The sequence below is a fragment of the Equus asinus genome, chromosome 14 (genome assembly GCF_041296235.1).
Source record: "Equus asinus isolate D_3611 breed Donkey chromosome 14, EquAss-T2T_v2, whole genome shotgun sequence".
In the NCBI taxonomy this organism is placed as follows: Eukaryota; Metazoa; Chordata; class Mammalia; order Perissodactyla; family Equidae; genus Equus; species Equus asinus.
In genome coordinates this window covers 37,076,410-37,090,457 of record NC_091803.1, presented here as the reverse complement: position 1 = coordinate 37,090,457, position 14,048 = coordinate 37,076,410, and the positions used below count along the sequence as shown (strand labels likewise).

General features: G+C 52.8%; 1 protein-coding gene across 2 annotated transcripts in view; it reads left to right on the top strand.

Annotated features, from left to right (window-relative positions):
- ABCC1 (ATP binding cassette subfamily C member 1 (ABCC1 blood group)) overlaps nucleotides 1–14,048 on the top strand; it is a 126,439-nt gene that overhangs the window by 50,994 nt on the left and 61,397 nt on the right. For both annotated transcript variants that reach the window (XM_070484871.1, XM_070484870.1), the window contains exons 6-9: nucleotides 2,149–2,210; nucleotides 3,825–3,956; nucleotides 12,480–12,710; nucleotides 13,348–13,525. In XM_070484871.1, the coding sequence (XP_070340972.1) occupies nucleotides 2,149–2,210; nucleotides 3,825–3,956; nucleotides 12,480–12,710; nucleotides 13,348–13,525 (603 nt within the window). The remainder of the gene's footprint in view (nucleotides 1–2,148; nucleotides 2,211–3,824; nucleotides 3,957–12,479; nucleotides 12,711–13,347; nucleotides 13,526–14,048) is intronic.

The window sequence follows — 14,048 nt, the reverse complement described above, 5'->3', positions numbered from 1 at the left end:
ATTTCATCTTTTTTATGGCTGAGTAATATTCCATTGTATATATATACCACATCTTCTTTATCCAGTCATCGGTTGATGGGCACTTGGATTGTTTCCACTTCTTGGCCATTGTGAATAATGTTGCGATGAACTTAGGGGTGCAGAAGTCTCTTTGAATTGTTGATTTCCAGTTCTTTGGATAAATACCAGGTAGTGGGATACCTGGGTCATATGGTATTTCTATTTTTGATTTTTTGAGAACTCTCCATACTGTTTTCCATAGTGGCTGCACCAGTTTGCATTCCCACCAGAAGTGTGTGAGGGTCCCCTTCTCTCCACATCCTCTCCAACAATTGTTATTTTCTGTCTTGGTGATTATAGCCATTCTAACGGGTGTAAGGTGGTATCTTTGTGTAGTTTTGATTTGTGTTTCCCTGATGATCAGTGATGTTGAGCATCTTTTCATGTGCCTGTTGGCCATGTGTCTATCTTCTTTGGAAAAATGTCCATTCACTCCCTCTGCCCGTTTTTTGGCTGGGTTGTTTGTTTTTTTGTTGTTGAGTTGTATGAGTTCTTCATATAGTTTGGTGATTAACCCTTTGTTGGATCTATGATTTGCAAGTATTTTCTCCCAGTTGGTGGGTTGTCTTTTCGTTTGTTCCTGGTTTCCTTTGCCTTGCAGATGCTCTTTAGTCTGATGAAGTCCCACTTGTTTATTTTCTCTTTTGTTCCGAGAGGGTGGTGTTTCTAAGCGCTCCTAGTCTGGATGGAAAACCACTTGGGTGGAAAGCACATCCTCAGCGGGCTCTCCAAGGCCGTATCTCTGAGAAAGGCTGGAGCGCTGAGCAGCATCTTCAGCCAAAGATGCCATCGCTGCATGGTGACCCCTCTTCACTGAAGCTCAAATTTTGGAATTTGGACCTGAATGTGTCAGCACTGGAGGCCAGCCCTTGTGTGCAGCCCCACAGGCCCTGTGCAGATGTCCCTTTCCTTGTCTGTATGTGGCGGAACTGGAGCTCATCTTTGAGTGTCTGGGGAAGAGGTTCTTTGAAAGCTTGCTTAGAATCTGTCGATGACATCTTATTGCCCTAAGAATGAAGATCAGAATTCCTTACGTGGCCTCTGATGTTGACTGAGCATAGCCTCCCGTGTAGACTGCTCAGGCCCCCTCTTGGTTCCTGGAGTAGGCCGTGTTCCCTTCTGCCACAGGCCCTTTGCACATACCACTCTCTGCTGGGAACACCTTGCCTCTCCCTTTACTTAGTTATCCTGTACTCGCTCTTCAGAGCCCAGCTTCCTCAGGTGTCTTCCTCAGGGACACCTTCCCTGACCTCTGCCAGTGAGGTCAGCCTCCATCCCCATATTGGCTCTTACGCTGAGCCCAGTAAGGTCCCAGTGATTGCACTGGTAATACTGACGACCTACCTTCGGGGTCCGATCCCCATCACAGTTGTGCTTTTGTATGTGTTCACGAGATTGTTCGATTCACATCTCCCTGGAGCCTGGCCGTGTGGGGCTCACCTCCTGTCTGCCGCTTCTAGAAATGGGACCCTGGGCAAGTCAGTTCACCCCTCTGCTCCTCAGTTTCTTTGACTAGAAGATGAGGATGCTGCGTCCTCGGGTGGTTCTGAAAACTCATGAGATGAATTGTGTAAGCGCTTCAAACAGAGCCAGGGCAGAGAACGCCAGCAGGTGTCATTATTCTTATTATTGCCCCACGGTACACCACGGGCTTCCTAAAGGGAGGGGCTGGATCTGTTTGTTCAGGTTTGTATACCTGGTGCCTGGCGCATAGTAGGTGCTCAGAAAATATTTGTTGAATGAATGAATGAGTGAATGAACGGAGTGAGTGGGGACAGCAGTGGGTCTGCACTCCTGTGGGGATAGAAGACCAGGCGGGTAAGTGGTGCGCTGTGCCGTCTTTGCACGTGGCACACCCACAGGCAGTGTTTGCCGGGTGGAACTGGAGGGCCAGCCGTGTGTTTCTCTCAAGGCCAGCGGGGCTCAGGAGAGAAGTCCCTTCAGGGCACAAATTCGCGGTGCCCGGCGGCTGCTGTTCCTTCGGAGGAAGAAACGGTTGGGTGGCTGCCCCGGGCTGGGCGCCGCCTGGATGGGAAGTGTCGCCGTGCGCCTCGTCTTCCTCCTCACCCTGTGTTCTCTCTCCACCAGAACCCGTGCCCCGAGTCCAGCGCCTCGTTCCTCTCCAGGATCACCTTCTGGTGGATCACAGGGTAAGGCCGGGCCCCGGGGGTGCTGGGTCATCTGTGTGTGACTTGGTCTCCCCCGCCCACTCTCCCTCTCACACCCCTTCAGCCAGAGTCATGTCTGATGTCTGAGTGTGCCTGCCCTGGGCACGGGGTCTCAGAGACCCGACCCTGTGCCCCAAGTTCGTGCCTCGAGTTGCAGGGACCCTAAATGGCTTAGACCCCTGTGGACGGCTTGGCCAGGGGCAATTATAGACTGCATGCTCGTGACTTAGCTTCAGATTAGAGGTTTTTTTATTTTTGTTTTTTTTTGGTTTTTTTTGCTGAGGAAGACTGGCCCTGAGCTAACATCTGTGCCCATCTTCCTCTACTCTATATGTGGGACGTCTACCACAGCATGGCTTGATGAGCGGCGCCATGTCCGCACCCAGGATCCAAACCGGCAAACCCTGGGCCACTAAAGTGGAACATGCACACTTAACAGCTGCACCACTGGGCCGGCCCCTAGAGTATTTTTTTTAAAATTAGGTATAATTACAATTAAATGGGCATCGTTTCAAACTCTTTGCCATTAGAAAAATAACATCTGTGCACCACAGGGAACGTGGGTCAGAGCAATATGCATGATCATTAAGAAAAAAAACACTGGAGGCGACCCTTGTCATCAGTGCATCTCCTCCCTTCTCCTCCTCTTTTTTCTTTTTTCCTTTTTTTTTTTTCTTGCACGTTGTCAGCGTCTTACTGGGGCGTATGTGCATCCTTCCCCCACGTAAGCACTGTCCCTTGTCTTTATCACCTTTTTATGAACATCTTATTTTTAATGAAATGGTTTGCATACCTAATTATTTTTCAAAGTCCTGTTGAAAACCCTCCCGGGGACAATTGGTGTAATTTGAACACGGGCTGCAGATTATGCCATCCATGCTAATGGTTCTGATTTTGCTAATTGGACTCTGCTTAGATGAGAGGATGTCCTTTTTCTTATGGGACGCACACCAATATTTAAGGGTAAAGGGGTGTCGAGCCTGCAGCCTGCTCTGAAATGGTTCAGGAAAAAAATGTGTGTTTGTGTATGAATACATACATAGAGGTGGGATGATCCAGCAGATGTGGCCAGATGTTCACCGTAGTGAACCCAGTGAAGGGTAGGCGGGAATTTTTTGTACCATTTTTGTGATTTTTTCTTAGGTTTGAAATTATTTCAAAATAATTAAATATTAGGCATAGTTTTTATTATGAAAGTGTTCAGCCACGGGGAAAGGCTGGTCCCATAAACCTCAATAAGCTCATCACCCAGATTTAATAATTGTTAATGCTTTGCCATATTAGCCTTAAAAAAATTTTTCTTTGAGTAAATTAGAGCCGTCCTATTTCCCTCCTAAATATTGTGTATGTTCTCTAAAAACTGAAGCCCTTTTTCCTGGGTGACCTGAAAGAATGAGTGATAATTAACGAGCCCAGATGTCCATCTGTATTTGGATTTTCCCAGTGGCGTGGCTGCCTTCGGTGGTGGTGGCTGCCGTGCCCGGGGGAGGGGGTCGCGGGGGGAGGGGGGGATGGCGTTGGCGTGCGTGTCCCGCGAGGGCCCCGGTCCTCTTCCTCCTGACTCTCCTCGCTTCCCTGCTTGTGTTTCTGCCCCAGGATGATGGTCCGGGGTTACCGCCAGCCCCTGGAGAGCGCTGACCTCTGGTCCCTGAATAAGGAGGACACGTCAGAACAGGTTGTGCCCGTTTTGGTCAAGAACTGGAAGAAGGAATGTGCCAAGGCCAGGAAGTAAGTGCGAGCCCTCTTGCCACAGGAGAAGCCAGCCACTCTCTAGGGCCACCCGGGCCCCTCCATCCTGCCACCACGGCCAGGATGGTGGCAGTGCCACCTCTTACTAGCTTCATAGTTCTGGGCAAGTCGCTTTACTTCTCTGAGCCTCCGTCTGCCCATCTGCAAAATGGGGTTGAGTCTTCATGTCGCTGGGGCCGTTTGGGTAGAAAAGAGAAAAATGTCCATCAAGTGGGCGATTGATTCTCTTTGCCTTGACCTTCAGCGAGCCTATGCCTGGAGCGTGCAGCTTCGGCATCCTGAATGTTCTTGCTGTCTCAGGTGTTTTGGTTCAACCTGTCAATCCAACCGCTTCATGAGGGATTTCGCCAAAGATGCCCCAGTCAAGGGTGATTTTGACCATACTGGATCTTTTTGTAAATAGACTTTATTTTTTAGAGCAGTTTTAGGTTCACAGTGATATTGAACAGAAGGTGCAGAGATTTCCCATGTGCCCCCTGCCCCCACACATGCACAGCCTCCCCCACTGTCAGCATCCCCCACCCGGCGGGACACATGTTACAATCGATGAGCCTACACTGCTGTGTCCTAATAACCCCGGGTCCGTAGTTTACATCCGGGCTGTCTTGGGGTCCTGGATTTTAGACGCTCCTCACATGTAAGCCGTGTGCCACTGTGTGACCTCTGTCATCAGGTTATTTGGGGAGTCAGGCAGAGCCTCCCCGGCACGTACCTCTTGTCATCAAATCTAAGGCGTCGTGGGGAATTGTACGACGCGTTGCTGTTTGACGTACCAGAGAGAAAGAAAAACGGCTGCCAGTCACTCTAGGACGTGTCGTTGACTTAAGATGCATCCCGCATCCAGGGGAGCCAGATGAGAAATTCCGAGGGACCTGGGGGCCGCGGATGGTGGCTCTAGGGGCAGAGCAAAGAGTGGCTGCTCTCGCTCCTGTTCTGGTTGTGAGGTGAGCCTGTTCTCACCTTCTGGGGCTGGCTGGCGATGGGGCCGGCCTGGAGCGCTGGATTCCCCACGGACCAGCTGGGCTTCCGGGAGAAAGACCCAGACTTGAGGTCCGACTCCTCACCCCGTGGCAGGAGCGCCCAGGTTCCAGGTCTTGAGTCAGGCGTGGGCACGGGCTGGGCGTTTGGGATGTCCATGCGGTTGACCACTGGGACAGCAGCAGCAGACTTGTGCCTCTGTGCTCGTGGCGCATCCGGGACGGCCCTGGACGTGGGAGAAGTCGTCTTCTGGGAGGCGGGTTGAACTTGAGCATCTCTGGCCGAGCGTCGCGAGGAGGTGGCCAGTGTTCTGTGCGCACACATCTCTGGCTGAGTCCGGGGACCGTGACCCAGTCAGAGGTTCTCGTGCAGAGGCGATGGGTCCCTGGTTCCTGCAGCCTGGCCTGCACCATCCTCTTGATGAGAGGGTCATGTTGTCAGCTCGGGGTTCGCTGTTCCCCAGGCCTCGCTGACTATGCAGCTCAGCCCTCTTTCCCCAGTGGGTGACAGAGGATGCCCACCTTGTGTTCCCTGAGCTTTGCCTTGAGCGAGGATGCTGGAGATGCTGTGGGAAAGGCCGGCCAGGAGGCTCCCTGGAAAGAGGACCAGAGTTGGAACAAGAAGCTCTGTCACCGACCTGGCTCTTAATGGAGGGAGCGTTAAGTGTTGGGACGAGATTAAAATGAGGAAACGAGGGCCAGGGTGACTGAGGGAGCTGATAAAGATACGGTGGTCAGGGGCGGCCTCTCTGAGAGGGTGACATTTGATCAGGGACTCATATTGAAGGAGAAAGTGAATCATGTGCCTATGTTGGAGAAGGGCTTTCTGGTGAGAGGGAACAGCTAGTGCAAAGGTCCTGAGGTCGAGGTGAGTTTGGCATGCTTATGGAGCAGCAGGGGGTTGGGGGGCTTGAGTGGAGTGAGTGGGGGGAGGAGCAGGAGGAGATAAGTAGAAGTATTTGCAAGGTCTCATGGTCCGTGGAGGTGAGTTCAGGTTTGGTCCCAAGTGTGTGAGAAGACAAGAGGGGGCTTCTTATGCAGGGCAGTGGCCTATCTTGAGTTGGGCTGCCCTGGGGCAGGTGGATGAGAGAGTGGAGCCCGGGACACCTGGTGGGGGACAAGGGGGCTGTTCCTCAAGTCCCTTCATGCCCCTGAGCCTGTGTTTTCCACTTGGAGGGCTTTCCGAGGTCTCTGTGAGATAAATGTCACCAGAGATGCCAAGTCATGGTCCTGGGTCACCCCCAGGCAGGTGATGGACAAGCCGTGTTTGTTCACCTGGGCGTGGCACCAGGCGGGGCTGCCATCTTGCCTGGGTGGACACAGTGAGGACTGGCTCGCTGGACTCAAACGGGGGCCACCCGAGGGGCGCTGGCTCCGTTAACACCGGGGCCTTTAGGGGTCCACTGCTTTGGGACATTGGCGGGTCACTCGCTCTGTCCTCAGAGGCGTAAGGCAGATCTGGCCCCTGTAACCCCTGTAACCTCTGTGGCCATGAGGGGGAGTCGTGTTCTGGGCTGGACTTCCTTGGTGTGGCCCCTGCAGCGGGGCGTCTTCAGGTAGCCAGAGAAAGGACCGTGTCAGCTCTGTGCTGCCGGGCGTCCCCGCGCCTCCTGCGGGACGGGGGATGGAGGCCTGGGCAGGGGGTCTGCCTTGGCGTCTTGGCCTTGGGTCTCACCCCCACGTGCCCCCCAGCTCGTCTCCTCACCGCCGAGTGACTCTTGTCAGAAGTCAGATCTGAGCTGCCCACCGTTCCACCTTTGGGTTTTAAAATCCACGGCTTCGTTGGTTTGAATTGAGTGGTTTTGAGTTTAACCAGATGGAGTGGAACTTTCTCTTCACCTTATGGTCGCCCGCAGGTTAGGCCATTTTGGACCGGGGTTCCTGCTGTGACTATAAGATGGCTTAGCAGCTCTGAAAGAGTCTGGTAGTTTTCGGAAACGTGAAACGGTTATTATGGTCCCAGCCATTCTACTCCTAGGTGTAAACCCAAGAGAACCGAAGATGTGTGTTCACAAAAGACGCGTCTAGGACGATCCCTAGCAGCTTTCTCTGTGATGGCCAGAGCTGGCAGCAGCCCTGACGTCCGGTGACAAGTGACGAGGTGGACGAACCACGGGGTCCCCATACGAGGGAGTGCTTCTCAGTAACACAAAGGAAAGAACTCTTGGTAACACTCGACAGCGTGGAAAAATCTCGACCTAATTATGCTGAGTGAACGAAGCCAGATGAGAGTACATACTAGATGATTCCATTTATGTACAGTTCCGGAAAATGGAAATGAATCTATAGCAACAGAAACCAGCTCAGCGGTTGCCTGGGATCCGAGAGAGGTTCAGAGGTGGAGGGACGTTACAGAGGATGCGACCGTCCTGGTGGGGGGCATGGATGTGTCACTATCTTGATTTCGCTCATGCTTTCACGGGTCTATACATATGCCAAAACTCATGGAACTGTACACTTTAAATGTGTGCCGTTGACAGGCCATCAGTTATACCTTAAAACTATATATGAAAACAATCAGTCGTGTTGAAGGAAAGGGTGACTGTTTTATTTAATTGTCTGTATTTTATAAAGAAATGCGAACAGCAAATAGCAAACCAAGAACGGGAGGAAACAGAACTCTCCAGGAGGCACACAGTAAGCCGTGATTCATAGTCTTTCAGACCCATTGTCCTCTCGAATACGGAGGTTTTGTAAGACTTCCTTTTCTGTACTTCAAGGAAATGGATAAATAAAAATAACTCACCCACGTATGTAATTTTAAAAATCAACATGATGCTCTCACTAGACTTTGAAGGCAAACCAAAAGACGAGGGGTTTGTAGAATAAAACGGCCTGTGTCTCAGCGTGTAAATGCTCACACTTGTGTTTGAATGTGGCGGGGAGAGTTGCTGTGTGTTGCTGGATGGAGAATTGTCTGCAGCAGCTGCAGATCCCGACCGGCCCCGTCTGTGTAGTTCTGGAGCCCAGAACCATCGTTGCCCTCACAGACGAGGTTTTGCAAAGGGGTGACCGACACTTGGCGAAATTCTCAACCAAATAGAGTCTTCCCTTAATTGGCACAGTAGTTGCATTGCTGAAAAAATTTAGGGTGTGTTTAAACCTGCCCAAAAAACCCCCACCACCCTGGATCTGGATTTATGTCTGAAAATGAAGTTGGATTCTAGACTCGGGTCATTTGAGGTGGACTTTCCACCTGCGTGGGTGCGTCTTCCTTTGGGGTTGGTCTCTCGGGTCACAGAAGGTCTGGTGTCTGGCTCAGTCATTATGACGAATAGATAATGCAAATTTGCAAAACAGCCCCTCTCGAGAGCCTGTGTGTTTGAGGAACAAAAAGCACGAAAAAGAAAACAAACAACAAAAAAAGGGAAGAGGATCTTGATTCACTTTGTGAAAACACAGGTAAACTGCAGGGCCCAACTTTGCAAGGGGGCGCTTCTGCGGGGGAGGGAGTTGCCCCACCCATCTTTCGTTTCCAGAACGTGGTCCCGTGTATGTGGTGAGCTCTAAGAAGAGTGAAAATGTGCGTGAAGTTAGGAAAATCCCTTCTCCGTGATTGGAACAAATCTGGCCTTCTCGGTTATATTGGGCGTTGTGGGCCAAGGACCGTGCGCAGAGCGGTATATCCAGAAAATTTAGAATTTTCATCCAGCCAAGACCTTTCGAAGTTTGAAATTTTCCCTTTGCCAAAACCTTAACGATCGTCTTTAATGACAGAGCAGTCGGCAGCTCCTCGCTGCTCTTTGCTGGGTTCCAGCCCCTTCGAGTCTGCTCTCCCAACCTGAGGTTCTTGCAGATCTTAGAAGGGCTGCCTCACGTCTTTTCAAAGTCCTGAGCTCCAGGCCTGGCTCATCCTGTTCCCTCTGCCTGGAGCATCCTTTCCCCCCCCCATCTGGACCTGTTCCCTCCTCCTGCACGTCTCGCTTCCATGTCACCACCTCCAGGAAGCCGCCAGGATAGCACCCTCACACAGGCTTGGGCAGTTTTGTTCGCTGGCCCGTTTCTCTCCCAAGGCTCCCTGAGGGTGAGGGGGCTCTCCCCAGTGCCTGGCCCGGAGCACGTGTTCAGGTCATTAGTGGATGAGTGACCCCGGCGCACCTCGGCCCACGTGGAAATCTGGTTGAGTCAGCAAATCTCTCTTTCTTCCCAGCCTTCAGCTTCCCCATCTCTTTCTGTTCCCCTCTTCTCGGCAGTTTTCTCCTGACTCAGACCTTCCCCTTCCATCTTTCCTTTCCCCTCCCAGCCAGGCCATCCCGACGCCCTGCTCGCTTCCTCTCCCTTCCAGCGGTGCCTTGCTTCTTGCAGGCTTCTTGTCCTTGGACGGTCTCTTTTGCTCACTCAGCCTCAGCCAATTCCTTCCACTGTTCTTGACCTCGTCCACCAGGCTTGAGCCTGCCTCCCCTCCGCTTGCCTGATGCCTTCTCCTGGCCCTTGGGCGGCCTGTCTCCTAGCCACTGCCAGCAGCCCTGAGTCAGCAGCAGCCACGCAGGCCAGGGGCCTGGGCCCAGCTTAGGGAGTGGAGCAGAGAACAAACAGGGGTGCGCCACTCCCTTCCTCTGCCCGGCCTGCTTGTCCTCCTTGCCAAGAAGGCTTGTGCGCGCCAGAAGAAGTCATGCCAAGAAACCCAGCTTCAGGGGAAGTAAGGAAAGTGAGCAGAGAAAGGCCTTACGTGGCGACATTGACAGCATGAAACACAGAAATAATCCTCTGTGGTCAGCAGGATGGTGACCCCCCTCCCCCCACCCCTGAAGATGTCCACGTTCTGGTCCCCAGTGAATATGTTACCCTCCATGGCAAAGATGTGGTTAGGATTTTGAGATGGGGAGGCTATTCTGGGTTACTTGGGTGGACCTGATGTAATCACCAGGGGCCTTAGAAGAGGGAGACAGGAGGTCAGCGAAGATGCTACGCTGCCAGCTTTGAAGATGGAGGAAGGGACCACGGGCTTAGAATGGAGGCAGCTTCTGGAAGCTGGAAAAGGCAAGCAAACGGCTTGTCCCCTGGAGCCCCCAGCAGGAAGACAGCCTGTGGGCTTGCTTTAGATTTCTGACCTCCAGAACTCTGAGATGATAAATCTGTGCCGTCTTAAGCCACTGAGTGAGTGGTAATTTGTTACAGCAACGATAGGAGATCATACAACTTCACACACAGGTTAGATCTTTTTCTGGATGCAGTGCGAAGCCTGCAGTGGAGTGGAAGGAGGAGAGAGATGCGTTTGTACACGGATCCCCTGGCTGCTGCCCAGGGAGTCCGCTTGTCAGGGAGCAAGAGTGGACGGAGATGGGAGAGTGATGGGGAAGCCCCGTGATCGTCACTTGTGTGGGTCGGAGGCTGTAGGGATGGGGACTGTGGCTGAATGGCTACACGCATCCTGGGGGCGAAACAGACAGGACACACGCCTGATCGGACCTGGGGAGCAGGAAGGAGGGGGTCAAGGATGATTCCCATGCTTCCGGTCCTTTCCTGGAGTTGGGAGCACAGACAGGAAGGATGAAAGACTTGACGCAGCCCCGAGCAGTGCCCACAGTTGGCAGTGGCGACAGAGAAGACAGCCAAGGGGGGTTGGAAGGCAGTGGTCTCCAGGAGGGAGTTCCCGGGGGTCCAGATGGTCAGGTGTGGCATTCACGTGACAAACGAGAGTCCCCTGAAATCAAATGCTCTTCAGCAGACTGATGCCACGGGACAGTTTCGTAAATTGTAAATGTCAGGACTGGGTGGGGGTGAAGCTCGTGAGCGTGTATTTCAGTGGTGGAGCCCACACTTGGCCATAATGAGGATGCGGCTTTGACTGTATTTGATTGACAGGAGCTGGGGGCATATCTGTTACTGCCTAATAAATGACCCCCAAACCTGGCAGCTTCAAAAACAATGACCATCTGCCATCTTATGCAGTGTCTCTGGGTTAGCCATCTGTGGGTGGTTTAGCTGGTTGGTTCTGGCTCAGTGTTTCTCATGAGACTGTGGTCAAGCTGTCGGCCAGGGCTGCTGTCATCAGTAGGCTCGACTGGGGCTGCAGGATGTGCTTCCAGGTTGCACACGGTGGGCAAGTCAGTGCTGGCTCCTGGCAAGGTCTCACCGTGGGGCTTCTCCAGAGGGCTCGCTGGGTGTCCTCACGACATGGCGGCTGGTTTTGGCTAGAGAGAATGATCCAAGAGAGGGCAGGACACAAGTCACACTGTTTTCTATGACCTTGTCTTGCAAGTGACACTCACTCCATCGTCTCTGCAACAATCTGTTCTGAGTGGGAGGGGGACTCTGCAGGGGAATGGAGGGGAGTTCCGATTTCTTTACATCCTGGCAAACACTTCTTATCGTCTGACTTTTTGGTCATAGCCGTGCTAGTGGGTGTGGAGTGGTAGCTCATGGTGGTTTGGGTTTGTATTTCCGGATGAGTCCTGCTGTTAAGCAACATGTCGTGTGTTTATTGACCATTTACGTGTCGTCTTTGCCCTTTTTTATACTGGATTGTCTTTTTCCTTACTGAGTTGTAAGAATTCTCTGTAAGCTCTCATTACAAGTCCCCTATCAGATTCTTGATTTGCAAATATTTTCTCCCATTCTGTACGTTGTCTTTTCGCTTCCTCAGTGGTGTCTTTGGAAGCGTGAAAGTTTTTGATTTTGATGAAGTCTAGTTTATCTATTTTATCTTTTCGTTGCTTGTGCTTTTGGTGTCATAGTTCAGGATCTCTTGCCAAATCCAAGATCCTAAAGATTAATCCTGTGTTGCTCTCTATGAATTTTATAGTTTCAGCTCTCCATTTAGGCCTGTGATCCATTTTGAGTTAATTTTTGTATCTGGTGTGAAATAAGCATTCAGCTTCATTCTTTGGCGTGTCACTATCTAGTTTCCCGGCACCATTTATTGAAAAAGACTGTTCTTTTCCCATTGAATGGTCATGACCCCCTTGTCGAAAATCGTTTGGGCCTATTTCTGGATTCTTAATTCGTTCCATGATCTAGACGTGCCTTTCTTTATGCCTGTCTTGATTACGATTGTTTTCATGTGAGTTTTGAAATCACCAAGTGTGAACCCCTGGTGACGTTTTTCTTTTTTCAGGATTATTTTGATTGACTATTCTGGGTCCCCTGCATTTCCATGTAAATTTTAGAATTGGCTTGTCAGTTTCTACAGAGAAGCCAGCTGGGATTCTGGTAGAGATTGGGTTGAATCTGTCAGTCGTTTGGGGCTGACCCTTTCCTGTGCCCTTCACCTGTATGAACTCATTTAATTTTCACAGCAGCCTCGAGAGGCGGGTTCTGTTTTTATCCCCATCTTACAGGTGAGGAAACTGAGGCATAGAGAGGTAAAGGGATTTGCCCAAAGTCACACAGCTAGCCAGCGGCCGGGCCAAGATCTTGAGTCCGTGTTCGTAACTTCCATGCTAAGTTACGTCTCGTCAGTGACTGGTTTTCTTTGGCCCGGCCTCCCTGGGTAGGGGGCGGTGGCGTTCTCCGGCCCCCTCCTGTGGCCAGTGAGCTGAGTCTCCCGCAGACCCCACAAGTGCTCCCTGCTCCTGTGTCCCAGGCAGCCGGTGAAGGTCGTCTATTCCTCCAAGGATCCGGCCCGGCCGAAAGGGAGCTCCAAGGTGGATGTGAACGAGGAGGCCGAAGCTTTGATCGTCAAGTCCCCCGCGAAGGAGCGGGACCCGTCGCTGTTTAAGGTGCTGTACAAGACCTTCGGGCCCTACTTCCTCATGAGCTTCTTATTCAAGGCCCTCCACGACCTGATGATGTTCGCCGGCCCGGAGATCTTGAAGTAAGACCTCTTCCCGCCCAGTGGGGCCCCTCCGCGCAGCCTGGGTTTGCCCTGTCACTGGGGTCCTCTGGACCTCTCCCTGAGGGTCGTGGAGCGTGCTCCGGGGGCTTACGGCCGGGTCTCCCCGGCTCTACCTACTTTGCTTTCATACCCTTTTAATTAAGGTCGCTTTGGTTGCAAGCGACAGGAACCTCCCAGCTCCCCTGAAGCCAGACGGGGGAAGACAGAGGATGGTTTTGGGAAAGCAGGAGCAAAAAAACATGCCAGGTCGCGTGAAAATTGCGACCTGAAACCAGCTAGTCAGAAAGGAGGTCCCCTCGCTCCTCTCCTCTCTCTCTGGGGCCACACATTTGTCCTCTTCCCCTCCCTCCCTCTGTCCCTTTCGTTTCTATTTTGTCACCTCGGGTGAGCCCCAGGTGATGAGCGGAGCGGCCGGTGCGAGCCGATGGCAGAGGTGCCATCGTGGGTGGTGTGGCAGCTGGCACGGGCAGGTCACCCCGTGGGTGTGGCCTTCCAGGAAGGACTAAGGCCGGCCCGCCGGGCTTGGTTGGGAAGGTTGACATGCTGAGACTGAAGGGCTTTCCCCGCACGTGGGGTCGCGGTTGCCCACTCCGGCCTCGGCGCTTGCCCTTTGCAGGCTGCTCATCAACTTCGTGAACGACCAGCAGGCCCCCGACTGGCAGGGCTACTTCTATACGGCCCTGCTGTTCATCAGCGCCTGCCTGCAGACGCTCGTGCTACACCAATACTTCCACATCTGCTTCGTGAGCGGCATGCGGGTCAAGACTGCCGTCATCGGGGCTGTCTACCGCAAGGTGGGTGTGGCCGCGCGGCAGGCGCCTGGCCCGGCTTGCCGGCGCCTCCAGCCTCGGCATCTGCGGGGCTCAGGCACTCCCGGGCCACCGTGGGGACGTCCGTCTAGCCCGGCTTCCGGAGCAGCCGGAGGAGGCTGGTCCCGATGACCAAGGATGGCAAGGCGGGACCCTCGGGCATAGACCTTTTTCTGATTTCAAGGGTGGGTGTGTAGGGTGTCTGAGCCCCCAGGTTGGCTGCGGATAACTGAGTTTCTTAGGTAGATTGGTGGCCCTTGATTTGGGGAAATCCAGATTTAAATCCTCGCTCTGCTGTTAATATTCAGCGTTGCAGCTTGTTGTCAGTCTCCATTTGGACCGAGCGGATGGTGCGCTCCTGGGTGAGAGAGTCCGTAGCCGGCCTTGGTGCTCATCCAGCTTTGAAGGAGCTGCGTTCCCTCCTCGGTCCCTTGATTTCTTAGCCTCCGGGACAAGGACATCAGTTGGGCACCATGGGTTGGGAAGAGACTGTAGCAGATAGCCGGGG